Here is a 24,359-nt window from a genome sequence, read left to right as displayed (position 1 = left end):
AAGGGGATGAGAGAGAATGAGATGGTTGGGTGGCATCACCGACTCAATGGACATGGGTTTGGGAGGACTCTGAGAGTTGGTGATGGACAGGGAGGTCTGGTGTGCTGTGGTTCATGGGGTCACAAAGAGTCAGGCACGACTGAGCAACTGAACTGAACTGGACCATAAAGAAGGCTGAGTGCCAAAGAATTGATGCTTTTGAATTGTGGTGCCAGAGAAGACTTAGAATCCCTTCAGTTCAGTTCAGTCACTCAGTCATATCCAACTCTGCAACTCCATGGACTGCAGCAGGCCAGGCTTCCCTGTCCATCACCAACTCCCTAAGCTTGCTCAGACTCATGCCCATTGAGTTGGATGGTGATGCCATCCAACCATCTCATCCTCTGTCATCCCCTTCTCCTCCTGCCTTCAATCTTCCCCAGCATCAGGGTCTTTTCCAACGAGTCAGTTATTTGCATCAAGTGGCCAAAGTATTGGAGCTTCAGCTTCAGCATCAGTCCTTCCAATGTATATTCAGGATTGATTTCCTTTAGGATTGACTGGTTTGATCTCCTTGCAATCCAAGGGACTCTCAAGAGTAAACACCATGGTTCAAAAGCAACAGTTCGTCAGTGCTCAGCTTTCTTTATGGTCCAGCTCTCACATCCATACATGACTACTGGAAAAACCATAGCTTTCACTATATGGACCTTTGTTGGCAAAGTAATGTCTTTGCTTTTTAATATGCTGTCTACATTGGTCAGAGTTTTTCTTCCAAGGAGCAAGCATCTTTTAATTTCATGGCTGCGGTCACCATCTGCAGTGATTTTGGAGCCCAAGAAAATGAAATCTGTCAGTTTCCATTGTTTCCATATCTATTTGTCATGAAGTGATGGGACTGGATGCCATGATCTTCGTTTTTTGAATGCTGAGTTTTAAGCCAGCTTTTTCACTCTCCTCTTTCACCCTCATCAAGAGGCTCTTTAGTTCCTCTTTGCTTTCTGCATAAGGATGCTGTTATCTGCATATCTCAGGTTATTGATATTTCTCCTGGCAATCTTGATTGCCTTGGATAGCAGCAAAAAGATGAAACCAGTCAATCCTAAAGGAAATCAACCCTGAATATTTATTGGAAAGACTGTTGCTAAAGCTGAAGTTCCAATACTTAGGCCACCTGATGTGAAGAGACAATTCATCGGTAAAGACCCTGATTGTGGGAAAGACTGAAGGCAAGAGGAAAAGGGGGCAACAGAGGATGCGATGGTTTGATGGCATTGCCAGCTCAATGGACATGAATTTGATCAACTCCCGGAAATAGTGAAGGACAGGGAAGCCTGGCATGCTGCAGTCCATGGGGTCACAAAAATTCAGACATGACTGAGTGAACAACAACAGAATAGAGGCAAAGCATCTATACCTTAAAGGAATAAAATATATAAAGAATTTGGGACAGTGCCCAGCAGGTAGTGCTGTATTAGAAGGTCTAGAGCTCTCTCGGGTCACCCTTCACCTCTTCCCAGCCTGCCGTCCAGAACATGCTGTCCATGCTGGGCACTGCCATTCCCCTCTCTTCTGTTGAAGAGCTGAGAAAAGGACAGAACAAGCATTCCAGTTAGCTCTGGAATACTTGGGTCCAATTCAGATGATAAAGTCCTCTGCCTGGCTCTAGATTAAAGCTGCAGTGAAAAATGAAATTGAGAGCTATGAATATCCCCTAGATTGGAAGAATAAAGTTATTTGGCAAGATCATAGCAAGTACCAGAACTGAAAACTGGCCAAGTCTAACTAGTTTCAGTCAGTGGTACTAGAAAGCAAAAGTCTCATTTCCACTCACATTCAAATAACTTACATGACACATGTAGGGTGACTGACTTTTTATTCATTTTCCACCAAGGAACAAACTGACTGTGGAGCTTAATGGAGCAAGGATTGCCAGGTGTCAGAAAATAATGGGAGCTCAGCTGAGCAGCCAGAGCAACAATAGAAGCAGGCCGAAACGCAGAGGCCAGGCCTCATGGAGCCCAGCCCCATTCATGCTCTCAGCATAGAATCTCGCCACCTCCTCGTTGGGGTTGCCCAGGATGGGGTCGAACCACATCTGAATGCAGCGGCCGCTGCCCCGGCTGTAGTTGCTGGCCTTGTAGGAGTGACTCCAGATTTCATTGCACAGAGCAGCAGGTGTGGGGAAGTAGAAGTCGAAGCGATGGCAGGCAACTTTCACCGGGCACTGGTTGTACCCTGTGGGGAGGATGGAAGCCTGTAGCCACTGGCTCCAGAACCATCTCTTGCTCCACCAACCCCACAACCGCGAATCTCCATAAACACTTCCACACCCCCACCTGCCCCTCCCTCTCCCTACACCCCCCAGCCCTCACCTGAGGTCCAGTCCCAGCCCCTGTGCCAGTTGCTCTTGCAGGTGTAGGAGGTGCGGCAGTCTTCCCACCAGCTCTCACAGTCCTCTTTGCAGAGGGGCACATTCAGGATCCGTTCTTTGCGCCAGCTCTGGTTCACCTGGGTCGGGAACCAGGGAAGGAGGGCTCTAGTCAGCCAGGGATCTCAGCTGCTACAGCCCTGATGGCATCCAGGGCTGAGAGAGAGGCAGTGACTCCACTGTTAACCAAACTCAGTTTTAGCTGCTCTCTGCTCAAAAGCCAGTAATCAATGGGACTTCCCTGGTGGTACAGTGGGTAAGATCCACCTGGCTATGCAGGGAACATGCAAACAGCCCCTAGTTGGGGAAGACCCCACATGCAACTAATCCTGTGCTCCACAACTATTGAACTGTTCTCTAGAGTTGGAGAACTGTAATGGAGCCCAAGTGCCAAGCTACTGAAGCCCTCGCACCCTGGAGCCCGTGCTCCACAATTAGAGAAGCCACTGTAATGAGAAGTCCATGCACTGCAACCAGAGAAAAGGCCGTGCAGCAATCAAGACCCAGCACAGCCATAAATAAATAAAATTATAAGTAAAAATTAAAATATAAATTTTTTTAAAAAAGAAAAGCCAGCAATCTGGAGAGAAGTTAATTCATGTCCTGAAGCCAGCTCTAGATTATGTTCAGCCATGCCCATTTTTTAAGGAGAAAAGGGGAAAGAACCTCAGCGAATCACTAAGGCAGGAAGTTAGATTATGCATCATTCTCCACTGTGCACCGACGGGCTGACTTCAGATACCATATTGCTCAGTGACTTGCCTGCAGGTTTGCTAAACGAGCTGTTGGAGGTACAGAGCTAATCATTTTTTAGCTACTTAAGTAATTCTTCATCCTTACTTTTTTAATCTAGGAAAAGAATCAATAGGTTAGGCAAGGCATGCTATCTATTCAGGAGAGCATAAGTCAGGAGTTAGGTTAAATTGCCTGGTGATTTCACCCCTATAATTAGGTTGTTTTAAGGTTAGAGGAACCAGAGATCAAATTGCCAACATCCACTGGATCATCGAAAAAGTGAGAGAGTTCCAGAAAAACATCTACATTGGCTTTATTGACTATGCGAAAGCCTTTGTATGGATCACAACAAACTGTGTAAAATTCTTCAAGAGATGGGAATACCAGACCATCTCACCTGCCTCCTGAGAAATCTGTATGTAGGTCAAGAAGCAACAGTCAGAACTGGACATGGAACAACAGACTGGTTCCAAATCAGGAAAGGAGTATGTCAAGGCTGTATATTGTCACCCTGCTTATTTAACTTATATGCTGAGTACATCATGAGATGCTGGGCTGGATGAATCTCAAGCTGGAATCAAGATTGCTGGGAGAAATATCAATAACCTCAGATATGCAGATGACACCACCCTTATGGCAGAAAGAAAAGAACTAAAGAGCTTCTTGATGAGGGTGAAAGAAGAGAGTGAAAAAGGCTTAAAACTCAACCTTCAGAAAACTAAGATCATGACATAAGATCCCATCACCTCATGGCAAATAGATGGGGAAACAGTGACACACTATTTTGGGGGGCTCCAAAATCACTGCAGATGGTGACGGCAGCCATGAAATTAAAAGATACTTTCTCCTCAGAAGAAAAGTTATGACCAACCTAGACAGCATATTAAAAAGCAGAGACATTACTTTGCCAACAAAGGTCTGTCTATTCAAAGCTATGGTTTTTCCAGTAGTCATGTATGGTTATGAGAGTTGGATTATAAAGCTGAAGAATTGATGCTTTTGAACTGTGGTGTTGGAAAAGACTCTTGAGAGTCCGTTGGACTGCAAAGAGATCCAACCAGTCCATCCTAAAGGAGATCAGTCCTGGGTGTTCACTGGAAGGACTGATGTTGAAGTTGAAACTCCAATAGTCTGGCCACCTGATGTGAAGAACTGACTCATTTGAAAAGACCCTGATGCTGGGAATGACTGAAAGCAGGAGGAGAAGGAGAAGACAGAGGATGAGATGGATGGATAGCATCACCGACTCAATGAACATGAATTTGAGTAAGCTTCAGGAGTTGGTGATGGACAGGGAAGCCTGGCGTGCTACAGTCTATGTGGTCACAAAGAGTCAGACACGACTGAGTGACTGAACTGAACTGATGGTTAGAGGGGAACAGAAATGGGCAAATAGGAAAGGGGCAAAAGAGGTGCTCCCATGACCCTCCTCAGACCGGAATTCCTGGAGCGTCCCTGCAAGTGGCTGTGGGTGGGTCAGCTAGGGGCTGTCCTCTGCTGAGGGGCTGGTGCCCATACCTCCTGGATCCAGGGCCCCAGGTTAGGTGAGCACTCATAGAGACAGATGTCCTGAATAAAGTGGCGCTTGCATGCAGGCTCCATCTTGCCGCAGTGGTCCCAGTCGAATCTGTACAGGCTGGAAATATCCTTATGGGCTTCGATGCTGGTGTTGACAAAGCAGCAGGCATTGTTTTTCCAAGGGCTGCACTGTTGGGGTGGGGGAGGGGAGAGGGACTCAAGGGTGAGCTCTCACACCCAGCACAACCAGAAGGTTCCCACCTCTCCTCTTCAGTCCTTGACTCCCCAACAGTCTTCAGAGAAACATCAGCTGGAGGGACACGTTTTGGGGGACAGGGTTCTCCAAGACTGTGGAATCCCAGGGGTAGCAGTCATCACAACATTTATTAATTTAAATTTTTATTGAGCTCCTATTTCTAACCCAGGCATTTTTCTAGGAACTGGGAACACAATGAAAACTTAGCACTGGATAATTTCTTTGGGCAAAAACAGGAGAGGAACAGGAAATTTCAGTTTTCTGGAATGACCAGATTAAGCCTCTTTGGGAAGGTGATAAAGACCTGAAGGTGAGGAAGCAAAGTTAAATGAACCACAACCCCAGGAGAGCTCCGATTACAGAAATACGCAATGATCTGATGAATGACTGAGACCCATGGCCCAGAATTTAGTATAGCAGAATACTAAGCAGAATATTAAGGGGACTTGCCTGCTTGTCCAGTGGTTAAGAATCTGTCTGGCAACGCAGGGGATATGAGTTTGGTCCCTGATAGGGGAACTAAGATTTCCACATGCCACAGAGCAACTAAGTCTGCGCAGAACAGCAAACAGCCTGTGGGCCACAACGAAGACCCAACACAGCCAAATATAAACTTTTAAAAAAAGAATTAAAAAAAGAAAATCAACCCCCTCCTTGCCCCCAAAAGGTCTCTCCAGGCCTGCTTCCTGATTTGAGTAACACAGAAACTCAACAACCAAGAAGCTGAGCTCTAGGCATTGTTCTGACCACACTGGGCACACAGTATGTGTAAAAGAGTCGATGCAAACTGAAGAAAGAGCTGTTCAGGGAACTTCCCTGCCTCCACCAAGGACAGGGTAGATGTTCCCTGAGGCAGCTCTTCCCCATCCCAGAGGACCCCTTGGCCTACCTGTCCATGTAACTTGTCCTCGGCACCTGGTTTTTCCTTATGGTACCTGGCATTCATGCAGACGTTGAGAAGCTGAGTCCTGGGCCTGGCTGCCCCTACAGCAGCCACACACACCAGAAGGCACAGCAGTGGTGTGATCTTCCAGGCCATGCTTGTCCCTGAAGAACCAATTTCCTTGAAGGCAGCAAAGAAAGTCCAGGTGGATCCTCAGGCTGTTAATAATAAATTAGGAGGGTGGGTGGAGCCTAGGGCGGGATTGAGCCCTAGTAACCCTAATCTTCCTAGTCTCAGGAAGATTGGGATCAGACACAGCCTTTTGAGACAATATCTTCCTGGCTTTTCTACAAGGTCATGAGGATCAAGTAGTGCAACTGACAGGTGGAGTTTGGGCAAAATTCAGAAATAGTCAGAAAATTGCCAGAGGTCCACAATCTCTCCTTTGAAATCCTTGAGGGCAAATATTTCAGAGTTTAAACTTTTAAGATTTGTTGGGTGAAAAAACACACAGTGTAAGAACTATGAGTTGAGTGAACCACACATCTAGGTAGAAGGTTGCTTCTAGTCACAAGGTAGATACCCTTTTTTTTTTAATTGGAAGATAAAGTGAAAGTGAAGTTGCTCAGTTGTGTCCAACTCTTTGCCACCCCATGGACTGTAGCCAACCATGCTCCTCCATCCAAGGGATTTTCCAGGCAAAAGTACTGGAGTGGGTTGCCATTTCCTTCTCCAGAGGATCTTCCCAACTCAGGGATCGAACCTGGGTCACCCGCATTGTAGGCAGACGCTTTATCATGAGCCGCCAGGGAATTGGAAGATAATTGCTTTACAATGAACTGACTCATTGGAAAAGACCTTGATCCTGGGAAAGATTGAAAACAAAAGGAGAAAGGGGTGGTGGAGGATGAGATGGTTAGATAGCATCACTGATCCAAGGGACATAAGTCTGAGCAAATTCCAGGAGATGGTGAAGGACTGGGAATCCTGGCAAGTTGCAGTCCATGGGGTCGCAAATAGTCAGACGACTTAGTGACTAACAATAATTGCTTCACAGTGTTGTGGAGGTCTCTGCTGTAAATCAACATGAATCAGTCATACCCTCTCTTTCTTGAGCACCCCTCACCATTCCACTCCTCTAGGTTGTGTCAACTACAAACGGGCACTGAGCGTTGGCAAGAGCCAAGAGCAGTGGCAGCAACTGCACAAGGGCATTTGCCACCTGCCTCTGTAGAAATTAGGGACTTCCCTGGTGGCTCAGACGGTTAAGCATCTGTCTACAATGTGAGAGACCAGGGTTCGATCCCTGGGTCGGGAAGGTCCAGGAAATTGAGCCCTGTGCTGCTGCAGCTGTTGACCTTCAACACCCCCTGAGGAAGTTCAAGGTGGAATGTGCCCCAGGGAATCTGGTGGGACAGGTCTTTAGATAGTCAGATATTTTCAGGAGTTCATTTTATGATTCCAGTCCTTGCATCTCCTCATATCTAGAGAAGCAATAAATCCCTTCATGGTAACATCAGATCTTCATGACTAGCAGAAAACCTCTTGTAAAGTAAGCAATTGATTGCATTAAACTCCTCCTTCACCAAAACCTTATATATTGACCTTCCCTGACTGCCCCTTTGGAGTAGTCTCTCAGAGCTATCTGAGGTGCTGCCTCCTGGGCTGCAGGCCTCATTTTGCCCCAAATAAAGTTTAACTCGCAATTCTCAAGTTGTGCATCTTTTTTTTTAAATTTATTTTTTAATTGAAGGATAATTGCTTTACAGAATGTTGTTGTTTTCTGTCAAACTGCAACATGAATCAGCCATGGGTATACATATATCCCCTCCCTTCAAGTTCTTCATCTTTTTTAGTTGACAGTTATCACAGAGTGCCAGGCTGGGCTCCCTGTGTTACACAGCAGCTTCCCGCTAGTTATCTATTTTACACATAATAGTGTATGTAGGTCAGTGCTACTGTATCAATTTATCCTACCCTTTCCTTCTCCCACTGTGTCCACCAGTCCATTTTCTACATCTGTATCTCCATGTCTTCTCTGTAAATAGGTTCATCAGTACCGTTTTTCTAGACTCCATATATATGTGTTAATATACAATATTTGTTTTTCTCTTTCTGATTTCATTCTGCCTAATAGACTCTAAGTTCATCCACCTCACTACAGATGACTCAAATTTGTTCCTTTTTGTGGCTGAGTAATATTCCATTGTATATATGTACCAAACTTCTTTATCCATTCATCTGTCTATAGATGTCTAGGTTGCTTCCAAGTCCTATGTGTGTGAAAGTCGCTCAGTCTTGTCTGACTCTTTGCAACCTGTAGACTATACAGTCCATGGAATTCTCTAGGCCAGAATACTGGAGTGTAGTTTTTCCCTTCTCCAGGGGATCTTCCCAACCCAGGGATCGAACCCAGGCAGATTCTTTACCAGCTGAGTCACAAGGGAAGCCCATGCTTCAATGTCCTGGCTATTGTAAATAGTGCTGCAGTAAACATTGGGATACAAGTGTTTTGTCTTTTTTTTTGATTGTGGTTTTCTCAGGGTATATGCCCAGTAGTGGGACTATCACATGGCAGTTTTATTCCTATTTTGTTAAAGAATCTCCATATTGTTCTCTATAGTGGCTGAAATTAGAATCAATTTATATTCCCACCAACAGTGCAAAAAAGTTCCCTTTTCTCTACATCCTCTCCAGCATTTATTGTTTGTAGTTTTTTTTTTTTTTAATGATGGCCATTCTGATTGGTGTGAGGTGATAGCTCATTGTAGTTTTGATTTGCATTACTCTGATATTGAGCAATGTTGAACGTCTTTTCATGTGTTTAATGACTCTCTGTATGTCTTCTTTGGAGAAATTTCTGTTTTAGTCTTCTGCCCATTTTTTGATTGGGCTTTTTTTTTTTTTTTATATTGAGCTGTATGAGCTCCTTATGTATTTTGGAGATTAATCCTTCATCAGTTGTTTGTTTGTAATTTTCTCCCATTCTGAGGGTTGTACTTTAATCTTGTTTATTGTTTCCTTTGCTTTGCAAAAGCTTTTAATTTTAATTAGGTCCCATTCATTTATATTTGCTTTTATTTCCATTACTCTAGGAAATAGGCCAGAGAAGATCTCACTGTCATTTATATCAATGAGTGCTAAGCCTGTTTTCCTCTAAGAGCTTTATAGTTTCCAGCCTTAAATGTAAGTCTTGAATCCATTTTGAGTTTATTTTTGTGTATGGTGTTAGGAGGGCTTTCCAGGTGGGTGGGGGTAAAGAACTCACCTGCCAGTACAGAAGATGTACGATGAAGGTTTGATCCCTGGATCAGAAAGATCCCTTGAAGGAAGGCATGGCAACCCACTCCAGTATTCTTTCCTGGAGAACCCCATGGACAGAGTGGGGTTCCCTGGTGGGCTACAGTCCATAGGGTTGCAAAGAGCTGGACAAGCCTGCAGGGACTTAGCACACACACAGTGTTGGGAAGTGTTCTAATTTCATTCTTTTCCATGTCACTCAGTCATGTCTGACTGTGCAACCCCCATGGACTGTAGCCTCCTCTGCCCGTGGTGTTTTATAGGCAAAAATACTGGAGTGGGATGCTATTTCCCACTCTGGGAATCTTCCCAGCCCCGGGATTGAACCCACATCTCTTGCGTCACCTGCGTTGGCAGGTTAGTTCTTTACCACCAGTGCCACCTGGGAAGCCCCTCTTTTACAGGTAGCTCTTCAGTTTTCCCAGCACCATTTATTGAAGTTGTCTTTTTTCCACTGTATATTCTTGCCTCTTTTGTCAAAGATAAGGAGTTCCTTGTACAGCAAGGAGATCAAACCAGTCAATCCTAAAGGAAATCAACCCGAATATTCACTGGTAGGACTGAAGTGACCCTTTTGTGGATCACTGCCTTGTTGTGGCAAAGGGGCTTGTGTAACCTGATAAAGCTATGAGCCATGTCACGTATGGCCACCCAAGATGGACAGGTCATAGAGGAGAGTTCTGACAAAATGTGATCCACTGGAGAAGGGAATGGGAAACCACCCCAGTATACTTGCTGTGAGAACCTTATGAACTGTATAAAAGGACAAAAAGATATGACACCGGAAGGTGAGTCCTCCAGGTCTGAAGGTGTCCAGTATTAAAATTTAAAAAAACAAAACAACTAAGATCATGGCATCTGGCCCATTACTTCATAGCAAATAGAGGGGGAAAAGGTGGAAGTAGGGACAAATTTCCTCTTTGTGGGCTCTAAAATCACTGCAGATGGTGACTGCAGCCATGAAATCAGAAGACATTTGCTTCTTGGCAGGAAGGCCATGACAAACCTAGACAGTGTGTTGAAAAGCAGAAATATTACTCTTTGACAAAGGTCAGTATAGTCAAGGCTATGATCTTCCCAGAGATCACATACCATTATGAAAGCTGCATTGTAAAGAAGGTGGAGAACGGAAGAATGGATGCCTTCAAACTGCTGGAGAAGACTCCTGAGAGTCCCTTGGACAGCAAGGAGATCAGACCAGTCAATCTTAATGGAAATCAACCCTGAATACTTGTTGGAAGGACTGCTGAAGCTGAAGCTCCAGTATTTTGGTCATCTTATGTGAAGAGCCGACTGATTGGAAACATCCCTGATGTTGGGAAAGATTGAGGGCAGAAGAGGGCATCAGAGGATCAGATGGCCAGATGGCATCACTGATGCAATAGACATGAACTTGGGCAAACTTCAGGAGATGGTGAGGGACAGGGAGGCCTGGTGTGCTGCAGTCCATGGGGTCGCAAAGAGTCGGACATGACTGGGTGACTGAACAACGACAGCAAGAACTGATGCTGAAGCTGAAGCTCCAATCCTTTGGCCACCTGATGCGAAGAGCTGACTCATTGGAAAGACCCTGATTCTGGGAAAGATTGAGGGCAGGAACAGAAGGGGGCAACAGAGGATGAGATGGTTGGATGACCTCACTGACCCAGTGGCCATGAGTTTGAGCAAACTATGGGAGATAGTGAAGGACAAGGAAGCCAGGCATGCTGCAGTCCATGGGGTCACAAAGAGTAAGTCATGACTTGACTGAACAACAAAAGGTCAGTCAGTGACTGAAGTCGCTAATGACTTAATCCCTATAGATGGCAGAACGACATTCTTTCGTTGGCAATTTTATCAAAGGTAATGCAAAATAAGATAATACAATTGTATGCACTCAGTGATCAAGCACTGTTCTATGGGGAAATAGCTACACTAGTGGGATAATTAAAATAATAACCTCACATTCATTCTCAGATGAGATTTTGACAACAAATGACTGTGTAAAAGTTTATAACAGTATCTTAATCTTGGAGCTCCAAATGCAGATCTATGTTTAAAAAAAAAAAAAAAGCTCTGCTGCCAGCTCTTTCCAGTTTCATTATTTAGCCACTCTCAGAGACCCTGTGACCTGGGGCAATGTCAGAGAACAAAAGCTTGGAGGTGGACATGAGCAACAGTTCACCTCCGGGGTCCAGGATGGGTCCTGAACCCTGCCCCAGAGCTGGCCTCTCAGCCTTCATAGCATCTCAATCTCCTGACCTCTCACACTGAGATTTGGGAGGTGCCTGCTCCCACATCCCACTGCTCACCAGGTGCCTGGTTCTCCTAAAACACCCAGAATTCATTCCCCATGGCTTCTAAAGCTTATGAATCCAAAGTTGCCCTGCCCTCACATCGGCCCCCATCTCCTGCAGAACTCCAGCATCTTGCCTGGGTCTCCTGGATGGGGGCTGAGCTGAGTGGCCTCCAGGCTGACTCTGCCCTAAGAGCTCGGGGAAACCTGGAATTAAATTCCCACATAGCTCTCCTCATCCTCCTTGTGTCCTCACTTTTCACCCTTCCACAATCCAATATCCCGCTACACATGTTTATTGTTCACTGTTTAGGTGTCCATTCATTTACTAATTCACTCATTCCAGGATCCAATCATCTCTCCATGGACCCTGTCACTCCCCGATCTCCCAGAGCACAGGAGACATCTATACTTTCGGAAATGCCACATGGTTCACAATTAGGCTCCTTTGGGAGCACAGAGTCAGCTTTAGAGCACAGGCTTCCAGCTCTCACGCTCCCTCCACCCCCGCTTGACCTTGGGGGAAAATAACTCACATTATTGTGAGGCATAGTTTCCTTACCTGAGGATTAAATGTAGTGGGGAAGCCCTAACAATCACTAGCCAACTGGCCACGGACTGAGAAGTCACTTGGGAATGGGGAACGTGCCCCAAGTCACACAGTTCAGCTCAGTTTAGTTCAGTCGCTCAGGTGTTCTGACCCTTTGCGACCCCATGAACCGCAGCACACAGTAGGGACTACCCAAGTCCAACTCTGGACCCTCAAATCCAGGGCTCCTTCAGCTTTTGCCCCCTGTACCTTCGCTGTGCAGAGGTTCCCATGGAGTGACTAACAAACTCCTGGGGGAGTACTGGGAGGGCTGAGAAAGTCCCTTCTCCACTCAGTCAGTTGGTGATTCTTTTTCTGCTATGGCCTCTTTCTAGAGCCAGTGCTTTCTTCCCCTCCATGCCACATACATCAGCCTGTAAACCCCTCCCCATCTTCCTGGTCTCAGCTCAGATCTTGGTCCAGCTCGCCCCTCCCTTCCCCCCTCCCACCCCCACACCAATCATGACCCTGACACCACCACCCCTCCCCACATGGTCCCAGACTTAAAGCTCTGAGCACTCAGTGCAGTGCTGAAAGGCAAAGTCTTGGGTTCTACTAACTTGTAGCTTAACCTTGCGCAGGCCCTGATTCTGCTTCTGAATTCTCTGCTTTTAGGGATCCTTCCAGAGTGGGTCCTCCCAGTTCAGATCCTTTAGTGCTTTCTGGGAGTGCCCTAGGGTGTGTAGCTCAGACAGGTGGGTGGAGAGTAACATACCTGAGAGGAACGCTGGCTCTTCGTCTGGCTCGGGCTTCTGTTCTGTTCTTCTCTGCAGTCCCCCTTGCCTCACTCTAGGGGACAGAAGGGCTTAGTGGCCTAGGAGACGGGCCGTGGGAATGTGGCCCAGGAGAGGCTCTTAGGATAGGGCGAAGGCCACCCAGGAGTTAATTATTGCATGTGGGCTCCAGCCAGGCCTCAATGGGAAGGTGGTGGGTAGGAGTGAGTGGATTAATAGTGCAGGCCCAAGGTCAATTACCAAGCCCCACTTACTCCATTTTCTCCCCTAAACTCAGTTCTGAGAAAACCTTGCAGCCTGAATTGCTGGGATCCTTTAAAATAATCTATTCCGCTTCTAACCCCCTCATCCTGTTTTACAGATAAAGAGAATGAGACCCGGAGAATCAGGACAGAGCTCATTGCAGGGCAAGGACTGGACTTCAGGCTTCCAAGCTCTGGGGCACTTGAACAGAGTGTTGTTCTTGTTCAGTCACTCATGTCCGACTCTTTGCAACCCCATGGACTGCAGCACGTCAGGCTTCCCTGTCCTTCACTATCTCCCTGCGTTTGCTCAAACTCATGTCCATTGAGTCAGTAATACCATCCAAACATCTCATCCTCTGTCGTCCCCTTCTCTTCCTGCCCTCAATCTTTCCCAGCATCAGAGTCTTTTCCAATAAGTCAGTTCTTCACATTAGGTGGCCAAAGGATTGGAGCTTCAGCGTCAGTCCTTCTAGTGAATATTCAGGGTTGATTTCCTTTAGGATTGACTGGTTTGACCTCCTTGCTGCCCAAGGGACTCTCAAGAGTCTTTTCCAGCATCACAATAATTTGAAAGCATCAGTTCTTCAGTGCTCAGCATACAGAGTTCCCATATCCCCAGCTTATAGAGCCACTGACTCTTCAATCTCATCAGCCTCAGGCATCACCCACTTCCAGCCGTAAAATCATAGATGTTCAGTTTACTAGAGCCTCAGTTGCCCCAAGGCCCTAGCTCCTCTCTCTTCCCCATCCACTCACACAAGTCCACTTCTCCAGCAGCCAATAGTCTACTCTAATGCAGATTCCTCGCCCCCCACTCCTACCCCAGCCAGGAACAGAGCCTTCCTTTTCACACCCTCTGAGGCCAGGTTGCTACCACTGGTGGAGAAAAAGAAAAGAGGAGGAAGAAATAAGCTCAGGAGAGAACGTTGAGCTCCCTTGTGTTGAGGTGCTGTGTGCAACCTGGCATGAGGTTGTGGTAAAAGAGAAAACCCAGGGAAGGGTCCATGTTGGATGTGGAAGCCGTCAGCCTACACATAGCAGCAGAATTTTAAAGAATATGGGGCCTCAATACTGTTGGAGGACTTCCCTGGTGGTCCAGTGGTTAAGAATCCACCAACCAATGCAGGGAACATGGGTTTGACCCTTGGTCCAGGAAGATTTCACATGCCTCAGAGCAACTAAGCCCTTGCACCACAGCTACTGGGCTTGAGTCCTGCAACTACTAAGCCAAAGCACCCTAGAGCCCTCTCTCCACAAGAGAAGCTATCACAATGAGAAGCCTGGACACCACAACCACAGAATAGGCCCTGCTCTCTGCAGCTAGAAAAAGCCTGAGCACAGCAATAAAGACCCACTATAGCCAAAAAATTAATAAAATTTTTTAAAAAGGTCTCAGTTAAAAAAAACATGCTTGGAAAGGGCACAGGTCTGGGCCCATGGAGCAAGGAAGTGGGGGGAGGTGTGCAGCTGGGAGCCAGAAGAGGCAGCTGGATTACTGGAGGAGAATCAGCCAAGAAGTCCTATAGGCCTGCAAAGAAATTGACTCCAATGCAGGGAAGAGGGAAGAAATGGGCTCCCAGGAGACCCCCAGCTTGTGCCCTGTTTTCCCTCTCTCGCAGAGTGAGCCATTCCTGAATCTTGTAACAGACAACCTGGGAGGGTTAAGCCCTCTGAACACCTGAGCAAGTAGAAGGCGGCTAGGACCCCCAGACATCCCTCCTGGCTTTACAAGCCCAACTCAGCCTTCTCCTGATTGGAGAAGCATGGCCATGTGTCTAGGAATGCCCCAAAACATTCTCCTATAGACTCATCTAGGGGCTTCCCAGGTGGCACAGTGGCATAGAATCTGCCCGCCAGTGTAGGGCACGCAGGAGACACCGGCTCTATCCCTGGGTTGGGAAGATCCCCTGGAGTAGGAAATGGCAACCCCTTTCCAGTATTCTTGCCTGGGAATTCCCATGGACAGAAGAGTCTGGCAGGCTATAGGCCAGGGGTTCACAAAAGAAATGGATAGGGCTGAGCACACGCGCTCACGTACATGCTCATCAGGATGGACTTTCCCTGTCCCCCATTCTCTGCCCCTGCACCAGAAGGTGACTATAAATTGGACTCTATAGATGCTTTTGAGCTGTGGTGTTGGAGAAGACTCTTGAGAGTCCCTTGGACTGCAAGGAGATCCAACCAGTCCATTCTAAAGGAGATCAGCCCTGGGTGTTCATTGGAAAGACTGATGTTGAAGCTGAAACTCCAGTACTTTGGCCACCTCATGTAAAGAGTTGACTCATTGGAAAAGATCCTAATTCTGGAAAGGACTGGGGGCAGGAGGAGAAGGGGATGACAGAGGATGAGATGGCTGGATGGCATCACTGACTCAATGGACATGAGTTTGGGTAAACTCCAGGAGTTGGTGATGGACAGGGAGGCCTGGGATGCTGCGATTCATGGGGTCGCAAAGAGTCGGACACGACTGAGCGACTGGACTGAACTGAACTGAACTCATAGTCCATCCACTGAGGAGTGACGTTTGGCCCCTGAGACCTCAGGGGTTCAGAAGAAAAGACTGGCAAGTGGGAGGTGAGCTGGACCCATGAGTCCTAACCCATGAGGAGTCCCTGCCCTTCCTGAACCTCATGTTGGGCTCTGAATCTGAGGCCCCAGTGCTCAGACCACCTGGCCAACAGGCAGGGACACAGTCAAACAGCCACTGTGAAGCCGATCCTGAGAGTATCCGCCTGGATTAGAAGCTTAATACCAGCCAAGTTAGCCATCAGCATCCTTGTGGACACCAAACTGAAGGCTACTCTGTGACCAGACAAAGATAACAGGAAGGTCTTTGGCCCTGCATGGGTAGGGGCTCTGGGATGCAGGGAGTGGGGATGGGAGAAGCTGGAGCTTTTCCCGAGTGCGAGCCAGCAGCATATGCAATTGCTTACCACCCATCCTCATAGTTGAGAAAAATATAATTCCCAGGCAGAAAAGAGGGGCTAGGATTCAGAACTGAGTCTGATTCCAAGCCTGGTTTCTTTCATGAAGAAAGGAGAGCACTGAGAGGGCATCAGAATCTGAGGACTGCAGATCCAGTGTTTCCTCTCTGGCCTCATTTCCTGCCCTTGTCCTCTTAACCTCTATCTTAGCCACCTAGAAATCCTCCTTGCGCGTCTGTCACCTCCAAGCCTTTGTACTTCTTGAACCTTCTCCATGAAATGTCATTCCTCCTGCCTAATCTGCTTGGTCAACACTACGCTCTCTCTGGAAACCTCCCCTCGCCTTTCTGGGCTTCCACAGAACTGCACCACACTCTGCTCCCCTGGAGCAAACCCTCAGCTCAGTGTGCTAAGAGTTGTCAGTTATCACGTCTGTCTGTCTGCCCCCACCAGAGAGTACGAGGTACTCAGTTGCCTACCTGTCGGCTGACACAGCCAGAAGGCGTCTGTTGACCGACAGACTGAGTGTGTGGATTCCTTCACTTCCTAAGCACCTCCTCTGTGCTAGGCACTGACCCAGGGCCAGGGGATCTGACCCCAAATGACACAGACCTGGCCTTTGCTTTCAGGTGTGTATGTTTTGTAGGGAAAGTCAGACAATAAGACAGTGAATTGATATCTATACAAGAGGACCAGTGATGTGATGAGAAAGTACCCAGGTGAGAAGTAAGTTCTTTTGGTTGGGTTGTCAGAAGTCATTTTGTTGTGCTAAGTCGTGTCTGACTCTTTTTGAGGAATTAATTATAGGATGAAATCTAAGTGGCTACAAGAAGTCAGCCTACAGAGTATAAAAACATTCTAGGAAGCTCCCTGAACACAGGGAGTCAGCCTGCAGAATATACAAGAACATTCTAGGAACCCAGAGAGGAGGGGACTTCTGGGCCACTGAAGAAGTTTGGTTTTTCCAGCAGATACCATGGGAAAGCATTTAAAGGGTTGGAGAGGGGGTGTCACAAAAATAAAACATTTTTTCAGTATTTGTTTTCATTTTTTAAAAAGCGTCCATCATATAGTAAAACTCCAGGGTGAAAGTTTGATGATGAATAGGATATTTGCCATCCTCAAAATATCTACCTACAACATACTTATTAATTACAAAAGGGGAAAAAGTAACGGAGAAACCTGGCAGACCCAATCCTAACCAAAAGATCAGTTAACATCCTCAGGAATGGGCCAACCTGACACCTATGCCCCCCTGCCACCATGACGCAGCAAGAGCACACAGAATTGCTTTCAGGATATTCGTGTCCAAAATGCAGAACCTCAGTCAGATGAACCCAAACTGAGAGTTATTCTACAAAATAACTGGCCTGTGTCTTTCAAAGATGTCAAGGCCATCAAAGAACGAACCTCCCTCCCTCAAATGTCCAGCAGTAAGTGAATGAATTAAGTGTGATCAATACATAGAATGGAATATTGCCCAGCAATGAAAAAGAATGAACTAGTCTCTGCAGATGAATATGGGAAGATCTCAGAAAACTTGTTCTTGTGGTAAGAAACATGGCCAGTGAAGAACTCTACTGAGATGCCCTTTATTCCACCTATCAGTTTAGAAGAAAATCAGCTTAGTAGAACGTTTAAAGTTTGACTCTCTACTGTGTTGACCACATGATGGGGAAATAAGGCACTCATGCATTGCTGGTGGGGGCCACATTGATACAACCCCTGTAGAATTATAACTATCAAAATTATAAATCCAAATGCCCCTTGACCCGGCAATCCCTCTTCTGGAATCCAACAGTATAGCATTCTACTATGTATATTGTTATTCACTGTAGAATTATCATTTAAAAAAAAAGGAGACAATGCAAGCTTTCCTCATGAGGGTCTGCCCACCAATATCTCCTTCCCAGCCCACATCTAGTAAGGGAAGGAAAGGGAAAGAAACTTCAGGAGCCAATAACTCATCTGCCAGTCTCTCCCCAGCTTTCCTCCACCAATTCTCTTGTTCTCTTGTGGTATAGGAGGGGGCACTCAGGGGAAGGCCGGTGCAGAAGTAAGAGCCCCAGGCTAAGGATCAACTTCCACCCTCTGCTTGCTGATGGACTTCAAGCTAGCCCAGTCCCTTTTTGGACCTCTCAACAGGAAGGATGGAGCAATAAGGGATGCCTACCACCTCCCAACCCACTCATCCCCAAATTATTTATAGAATACAGTACACACATGGATATATTTATTAGAATAAGCTCTCAGAGGATCCCCATAGGATTTTGGATCAGGATACAATGACCAAGGTATTATGAGTCCTCCTCATCTGAGAGAGTGGAGCTGGGTTGAACTGAGATAATCACCCAGGTTGGGTGCAGGCAAGGAAGGTGTCCAGGTGTCAGCAGTGGGAACAGCTTAGTTAAGGAGCCAGAGTGGCAGCATCTGGGTCAAGTTGAGCAGGAGGGGTCCAATCCCCTCGGGTGTGGACCCAGAAGTGGGGTTCTCAGCATAAAATCTCGCCACCTCCTCATTGGGGTTGCCCTGGAAGGGGTCGAACCACATTTGGATGCAGCGGCCACTGCCCCGGCCATAGTTGCTGACCTTGTAGGAGTGACTCCAGATTTCATTGCACAGAGCAGCAGGCGTGGGGAAGTAGAAGTCGAAGCGGTGGCAGGCAGCTTTCACCGGGCACTGGTTGTACCCTGTGGGGAGGATGGAAGCCTGTAGCCACTGGCTCCAGAACCACCTCTTGCTCCACCAGCCCCACAACCGCAAATCTCCGTAAACACTTCCACACCCACACCTGCCCCTCCCTCTCCCTACACCCCCCAGTCCTCACCTGCGGACCAGTTCCAGCCCTTGTGCCAGTTGCTCTTGCAAGTGTAGGAGGTGCGGCAGTCTTCCCACCAGATCTGACAGTCCTCTTTGCACAGGGGCACACCCAGGACCCGCTCTTTGCGCCATTTCTGGTTAACCTGGAGGGGTCAGGGGAGGGAGGGAGCCAGTCTGTCAGGGATCTCAGCTGCTATAGCCTTGATGGAGTCCAGGGCTGGGGAGGTGGGGGCGATGCCTCTATCACCCTCAGACCAGAATTCATGAACCACACCCTCCCTGCAAGTGACCAGTGGACTTTGCCCTCTGCTGAAGCTCCTGTCTGTGGGGCTGGTGCCCATACCTCCCGGATCCAGGGCCCCAGATTAGGTGAGCACTCGTAGAGACAGGTGTCCTGAATAAAGTGGCGCTTGCAAGCAGGCTCCATCTTGCCACAATGGTCCCAGTTGAATCTGTACAGGTAGGAAATGTCCTTATGGGCTTCTATGCTGGTGTTGACAGAGCAGCAGGCGTTCTTCCTCCAGGGGCTGCACTGTGGAGGGGAAGACATGGGGCTAAGTCCTTGAGCCACCGTGGCCATCTCCATATTCTGGCTCCTCTGCCTGGGGTAGATCATCCAGAGGATCACTTGCTGGGGAGGCTGTCCCTAAGCCTGAACTTGAGAGCCCTCATTTTGGGGTAGAGGCAGTAATAATACTGACCTTCTAACACAGGGGACGTGGGAGATCTGGGGAATCATCATCTGGGCGGACATTATTATTTGTACATCTCTAAACTGTTTACAAAGTTGTTGCACGTTATCTGGGTTATTTATATTATTCATTTTGCACCAAGCTGGTATTAACTGAGTGCAGGCACAGTGCTGGCTGCTGAGTATACTGTAATGAACAAAACAGATCAAATCTCTGCCCTCCTTGAGCTTATGGTTTTAGTGAAAGGCAGGGAGGGGGATACAGAGAACATTGGGGCCACAGAAAATAGCAGATGCAAAGCCCCTGAGATTCTTCCACTTTATTTTCTCTTACTGAAGATAATGGTCCCAGTCGAAAGACCATTAATCCTGTTTTACAGAGTTTAAGGAAGCTGCACCCTTTGTGGATGGTAAGGTTAAGGTTTTAACTCAGGACAGAGAGGACAGGGGGAATCCAGGACTCAGGTTGTGGTGGGGGGGTGGAGGAAAGGAGGCTGGTCTGGCTCTTTCAGGGTCTGGAAGCCTAGGTGAGGGGACTCCTGGTAGGTCTTGAAAGAAGAGGGGCGCAGAGTAGCAGTGACCCACACATGGCCCGGCCATGGGCCATGGGACTAAATGTGGGAGGCAATCCTGGAGAGGTAAATTCAAGGCAGGTAAGAAGGTAGAAGGGGCTTCCCAAGTGGTGCTAGTGGGAAAGAACCCCCCTCCAATGCAGGAGATGTAAGAGACACAGGTTCAGTCTCTGAGTTGGGAAGATCCCCTGGAGGAGGGCATAGCAACCCTCTCCAATATTCTTGCCTGGAGAGTCCCACGGACACAGGAGCCTGGTGGGCTACAGTTCAGTGGGTTGCACAGAGTTGGACATGACTGAAGCGACTTAGCACACGTGCACAAGATGGTAGAAGTGATTGTGTTTTCCCTTTAGGAATTGCCGTAGGCTGGGAGTCAGGAGCTGAGTGTTCATGAGCCAAATTGCTTGAAATGTCTGAGATGAACTCTAGCACGCAGGCTCAAGGAGGGGGGAGCTGTGATAGGTCCGGACACTCAGGAGAAACTAAAGAAAGTCCTTGACAGCGGAGCCAAACTGATCCCTCTCCAATAACCCAGCCCATGCCCGGAGCTGCTGCCGCAGAGCCTGCTTCCAGGCTTCCCTAGCTTTTTGTGCATACCGTTCCTCAGATGCCCAACTCCTGGTCAACTTGCAAGACCCCATCCACTGCATCCCTGACCTGCCAGCCAGGGTCAGTGGTTTCCTCCTCTGAAAGGATTAATACATGTAATGAAAAACACTTCCTGGCCCCTTTTGGAGAGGCTCCAGAAAACCAGCCACTCCCATATAGCCTACATCCCTCTGAATTTCAATCACCTGTCTTCCTCAAACATCTGCGCACCATTTCTTGGCAAAGAGGAAGTGCTACTAAAGGTTCTTTAAAGTCCCTTTAAAACTTAAAAAATTCTAAAAATGCCGTGGTGCATATGGACTTTCAGTTTTGGAAGATGAAAACGTTCTGGAGGTGGATGGTGGTGATATTTGCATGTGAATCTACCTGATGCCACAGCATTGCGTGCTTAGAAATGCTTAAATGGCAAATTTTATGTTATGGGTATTTTACTAGCAAATGAACTGTTGGAAATGACTCAGAAGTCATGGGCTGCTGAACTTCCCTCTCTTCACTTGAAGACCCTGGAGACAGTCCATGCCAGCCTTTCCCTGGGGACACTGCAGCCTCCCAGCTGTGTGAAGCTTGTCGGGAGCCAAGGGAGAGACCAGAGGGAATAAGATACCAGCATTTCTCATGAGCCTGGAGTTCCACTTCAAGCTCAGAGTCCCTGAGCTGCTTTAGGGGTCTTCCCTTGAGACCAGCTTCACCTCCCATTCTCTGCGGGCGCAGTGTCTTGGCTCTGGCCACACTGGACTTGGCGCCACTCATGCTGTCACCCTGCAACCTGTGTACATGCCGTCCTCTGCTAGGCTACCTCTTCCTGCTTTGTCTTCCTGGAAAACTCTTACTCAACCTCCAAGGCCAAGCCAATGGCCTCTTTACTTGGAAGTCTTCCCGGCATATCTGATTTGCCACTTTCTCGTCAGGACCTAATGGAGGTGAGGACCTGGCCTATTTGTAGTTCTTTGTTACATGGTGACCATGAGGGATCTGTCTCTCCTATCTTGACTTTGAGCTCCATGGGCTGGCACATAGTGAAGGTTGGAAAAGTTACCACCAGTCCCTCTCCCGGCTGGATTCTTAGTTCCCATGTCTACCTGTGCCTTTTCTGAGCCTATTTCCTCATTTGTGTAAATAGAGACCAGCTGCTACTGCTGCTAAGTCGCTTCAGTCGTGTCTGACTCTGTGCGACCCCATAGACGGCAGCCCACCAGGCTCCCCTGTCCCTGGGATTCTCCAGGCAAGAACACTGGAGTAGGTTGCCATTTCCTTCTCCAATAGGGACCACCTGAAAGTGAAAGTGAAGTTGCTCAGTCGTGTCCGACTCTTTGCGACCCCATGGACTGTAGCCTACCTGGCTCCTCTGTCCATGGGATTTTCCAGGCAATAGTACTGGAGTGGATTGCCATTTCCTTCTCCACGGGATCTTCCTGACCCAGGGATCGAACCCAGGTCTCCCTCATTGTAGACAGACCCTTTACCGTCTGAGCCACCAGGGAAGAGACAACCTACCACATACCAAATAGGTATTCACAGACAAGGTGTGCGGAAAACACTTGACCCATAGAGGGCGCTAGATAAACAGTCCTCCCAGTGTTGTAGTGACCTAAGAGAGGTCCACCAGGATCACCTCCCTGCCACCCTCCTGCCTCCATCACTCCAAAGCTGATCTTCCCACCACCCTAACTTCTCCCTTTTTTGGGGTCTTCCCTCTCCCCTACCCCAGACCCCACCCCATCCTCACCTGTTCGTGTAGACTGTCCTCTGGGCCCGGTTCTGCCTTGTGGTGCTTGGCATCCATGCAGACGTTGAGCAGATCTGTCCTGGGGCGTGGAGTTCCGGGGACTTGGGCACCCCATGCAGCAGCCACCAAAGCCAGAAGCAGCAACTGTGTCATCTGCCAGGCCATGACCACTCACTCCTGCCGGGAAGCTACCATCAGACTCTTGGTCAGATTTCTTGTCTCCCTCCCAAACCCAGATCTTCTGGCCTCCTCACCTGGCTTACCCCACTTCACCGATGAGCTGAGCGATGAAGGGCCTGTAGAGGTCTGGACCAACTGGTAGGAATCCACCCCCACCTGAGGACATTTCAACACTAGCTTTGTGACGTGGAGGGAGCCACCACCCCTCTCTAGACATCCCCTTCCGGTTTTGCCAGACAGTATTTCACCCACAATCAGAGGGTCCTGCATAAGAGGAACCATGGGACATAATCTGCTGATGGGGTTGTTGAGTGAGAGGAGGGGCACCAGCCAGCCTCTGCTTCTGCTTCCTCAGCTCATCCTAGCCCAAAGCAACCTAAGTTTAGGAGCCAAGAGATTGCCCGCGGAGTAAACAGGGAAGCTGACCAGTGGCCAGATGAAGGCCATTGAGCCATTCAGTTCTTGCTTAAGGTTCTGGAGCCTGTGCCAAGGGAGCTGGGAGTAGCAGGAAGGCTATATGGAAAGCTGTGCTGTGCTGCGCTTAGTTGCTCAGTCAACTAATTCTTTGTAACCCCATGGACTGTAGCCCCTCAGTCTCCTCTGTCCATGGGGATTCTCCAGGCAAGAATACTGGAGTGGGTTGCCTAATCCTTCTCCAGGAAATCTTCCTGACCCAAGGATTGAACCAGGGTCTCCTGCATGGCAGGCAGATTCTTTACCAATTGAGCTACCAAGGAAGCCCTAGTGAGAGCTAAACCTCAGGTCCTTACACCTCAACAACCCTCTGCAACCCCCACTGAGAGGTCTTGGGAAGTTCCCTGGGCAGAGTCAGGACTAGACCTTGGGGAAGGCCAAGAAGTAAGGAGAATGTGGAGGAGAATCTGAGCCAGAGCAGCGGGTGGTGGAGGCACCAGAGGAAAAGCCCTCCCAGGACACCAGGGGAGCCCCCACCTTGCCTCTCACTTCCTACCTCCCACCCCTACTTTTCCTCCCTGTTCTGCTCTTACCTCTGCCCTCAGCCTACCTGGGATAGGAGAGTGTCTCCCCTCTCTTTTATAAGTCTGTGCTGACTGCTTGGTCAACTGCTCAGTCAGTGAAGTCTAGAGGCTTTGTCTAGGAAACAGCTCAATTGTCTTTCAGTTCAGAGCCAGTTAAATTATGGTATACACACCCAGTGGGATTTAACCTGTTGAAAAAGATTGAGAGAACTCTTGACGTATGAATATGGAAAACTTTCCAAGTACGTTGTTAAGTGACAAAAGAAAGGTGTATACACTTATGGTCAATTAAACTACAACAAAGGAGTCAGGAGTATACAATGGAGAAGAGACAGTCTCTTAATAAGTGGTGCTGGGAAAACTGGACACCTACATGTAGAGGAATGAAACTAGAACATTCTCTAACACCATATATAAAAAGAAACTGAAAATGGATTAAGGACCTAAAAGTAGACTGGAAACCATAAAACTCCTAGAAGAAAATGTAGGTTTAGCACTCTTTGACATAAATCACAGCAATATGTTTTTGGCTCTATCTCCTAAAGCAAAAGAAATAAAAGCAAAAATAAATCAGACCTAATTAAATTTAAACGTGTTTGCACAGCAAAGGAAACCATCAACGAAATGAAAAGACAATCTACTGAGGGAATTCCCTGGCTGTCCAGTGTTTAGGACTCCATGCTTCCATTACAGAGGGCATGGGTTCGACCCCTGGTCAGGGAACTAAGATCCTGCAAGCTATGCAGTGCAGCCGAAACAAAGAAAGAAACAAAACCCAACCTACTGAAAGAGAGGAAATATTTGTGAATGATATAACTGATAAGCGTTTAATATCTAAAAATATATAAACAGCTCCTACAACTGGACAGCAAAAATAAAAAAAAAATTTTTTTA

General features: G+C 47.7%; 2 protein-coding genes across 6 annotated transcripts in view; both read right to left on the bottom strand.

The window, feature by feature from the left end:
• The window catches only part of LOC120876731 (folate receptor alpha), a 42,062-nt gene extending 18,489 nt beyond the window's left edge, over positions 1-23,573 (bottom strand). The window contains exons 1-5 of one of the 5 annotated variants that reach the window (XM_040258755.1): positions 22,542-22,652; positions 22,288-22,464; positions 19,033-19,221; positions 18,697-18,832; positions 18,081-18,559 (exon numbers count right to left, since the gene is read on the bottom strand). In XM_040258755.1, coding sequence (XP_040114689.1) covers positions 18,273-18,559; positions 18,697-18,832; positions 19,033-19,221; positions 22,288-22,452 — 777 coding nt within the window. In that variant the 5' untranslated portion in view covers positions 22,453-22,464; positions 22,542-22,652 and the 3' untranslated portion in view covers positions 18,081-18,272. Of the gene's footprint in view, positions 1-18,080; positions 18,560-18,696; positions 18,833-19,032; positions 19,222-22,287; positions 22,465-22,541; positions 22,653-23,491 lie in introns of those variants that run through there. The other 4 variants (XM_040258758.1, XM_040258757.1, XM_040258756.1 and 1 more) reach the window with 4 other exon arrangements.
• LOC120876733 (folate receptor alpha-like) lies at positions 1,837-12,804 on the bottom strand. Its single transcript, XM_040258763.1, has 5 exons — positions 12,682-12,804; positions 5,809-6,020; positions 4,664-4,852; positions 2,355-2,490; positions 1,837-2,217 (listed from the first exon to the last, which is right to left on the bottom strand). Exons 2-5 carry the CDS (start codon positions 5,956-5,958, stop codon positions 1,937-1,939), a joined length of 756 nt encoding a protein of 251 aa, XP_040114697.1. The 5' UTR covers positions 5,959-6,020; positions 12,682-12,804; the 3' UTR covers positions 1,837-1,936.
• Positions 23,574-24,359: the final 786 nt, after the last annotated feature.

Source organism: Oryx dammah, unplaced genomic scaffold (genome assembly GCF_014754425.2).
Source record: "Oryx dammah isolate SB20612 unplaced genomic scaffold, SCBI_Odam_1.1 HiC_scaffold_17, whole genome shotgun sequence".
NCBI classification, from domain to species: Eukaryota; Metazoa; Chordata; class Mammalia; order Artiodactyla; family Bovidae; genus Oryx; species Oryx dammah.
This window is presented reverse-complemented; position numbering and strand designations above follow the sequence as displayed.

Bases quoted from the DNA above. Each gene is read 5' to 3' on its own strand.
- LOC120876733 (XM_040258763.1), bottom strand. From the start codon at position 5,958: ATGGCCTGGAAGATCACACCACTGCTGTGCCTTCTGGTGTGTGTGGCT. The intron at 4,853-5,808 runs GTAGGCCAAGGG...CCACCCCAACAG, and splicing joins AGGACAAGTTACATGGACAG to TGCAGCCCTTGGAAAAACAA. The intron at 2,218-2,354 runs GTGAGGGCTGGG...TCCTCCCCACAG, and splicing joins GGGCTGGGACTGGACCTCAG to GGTACAACCAGTGCCCGGTG.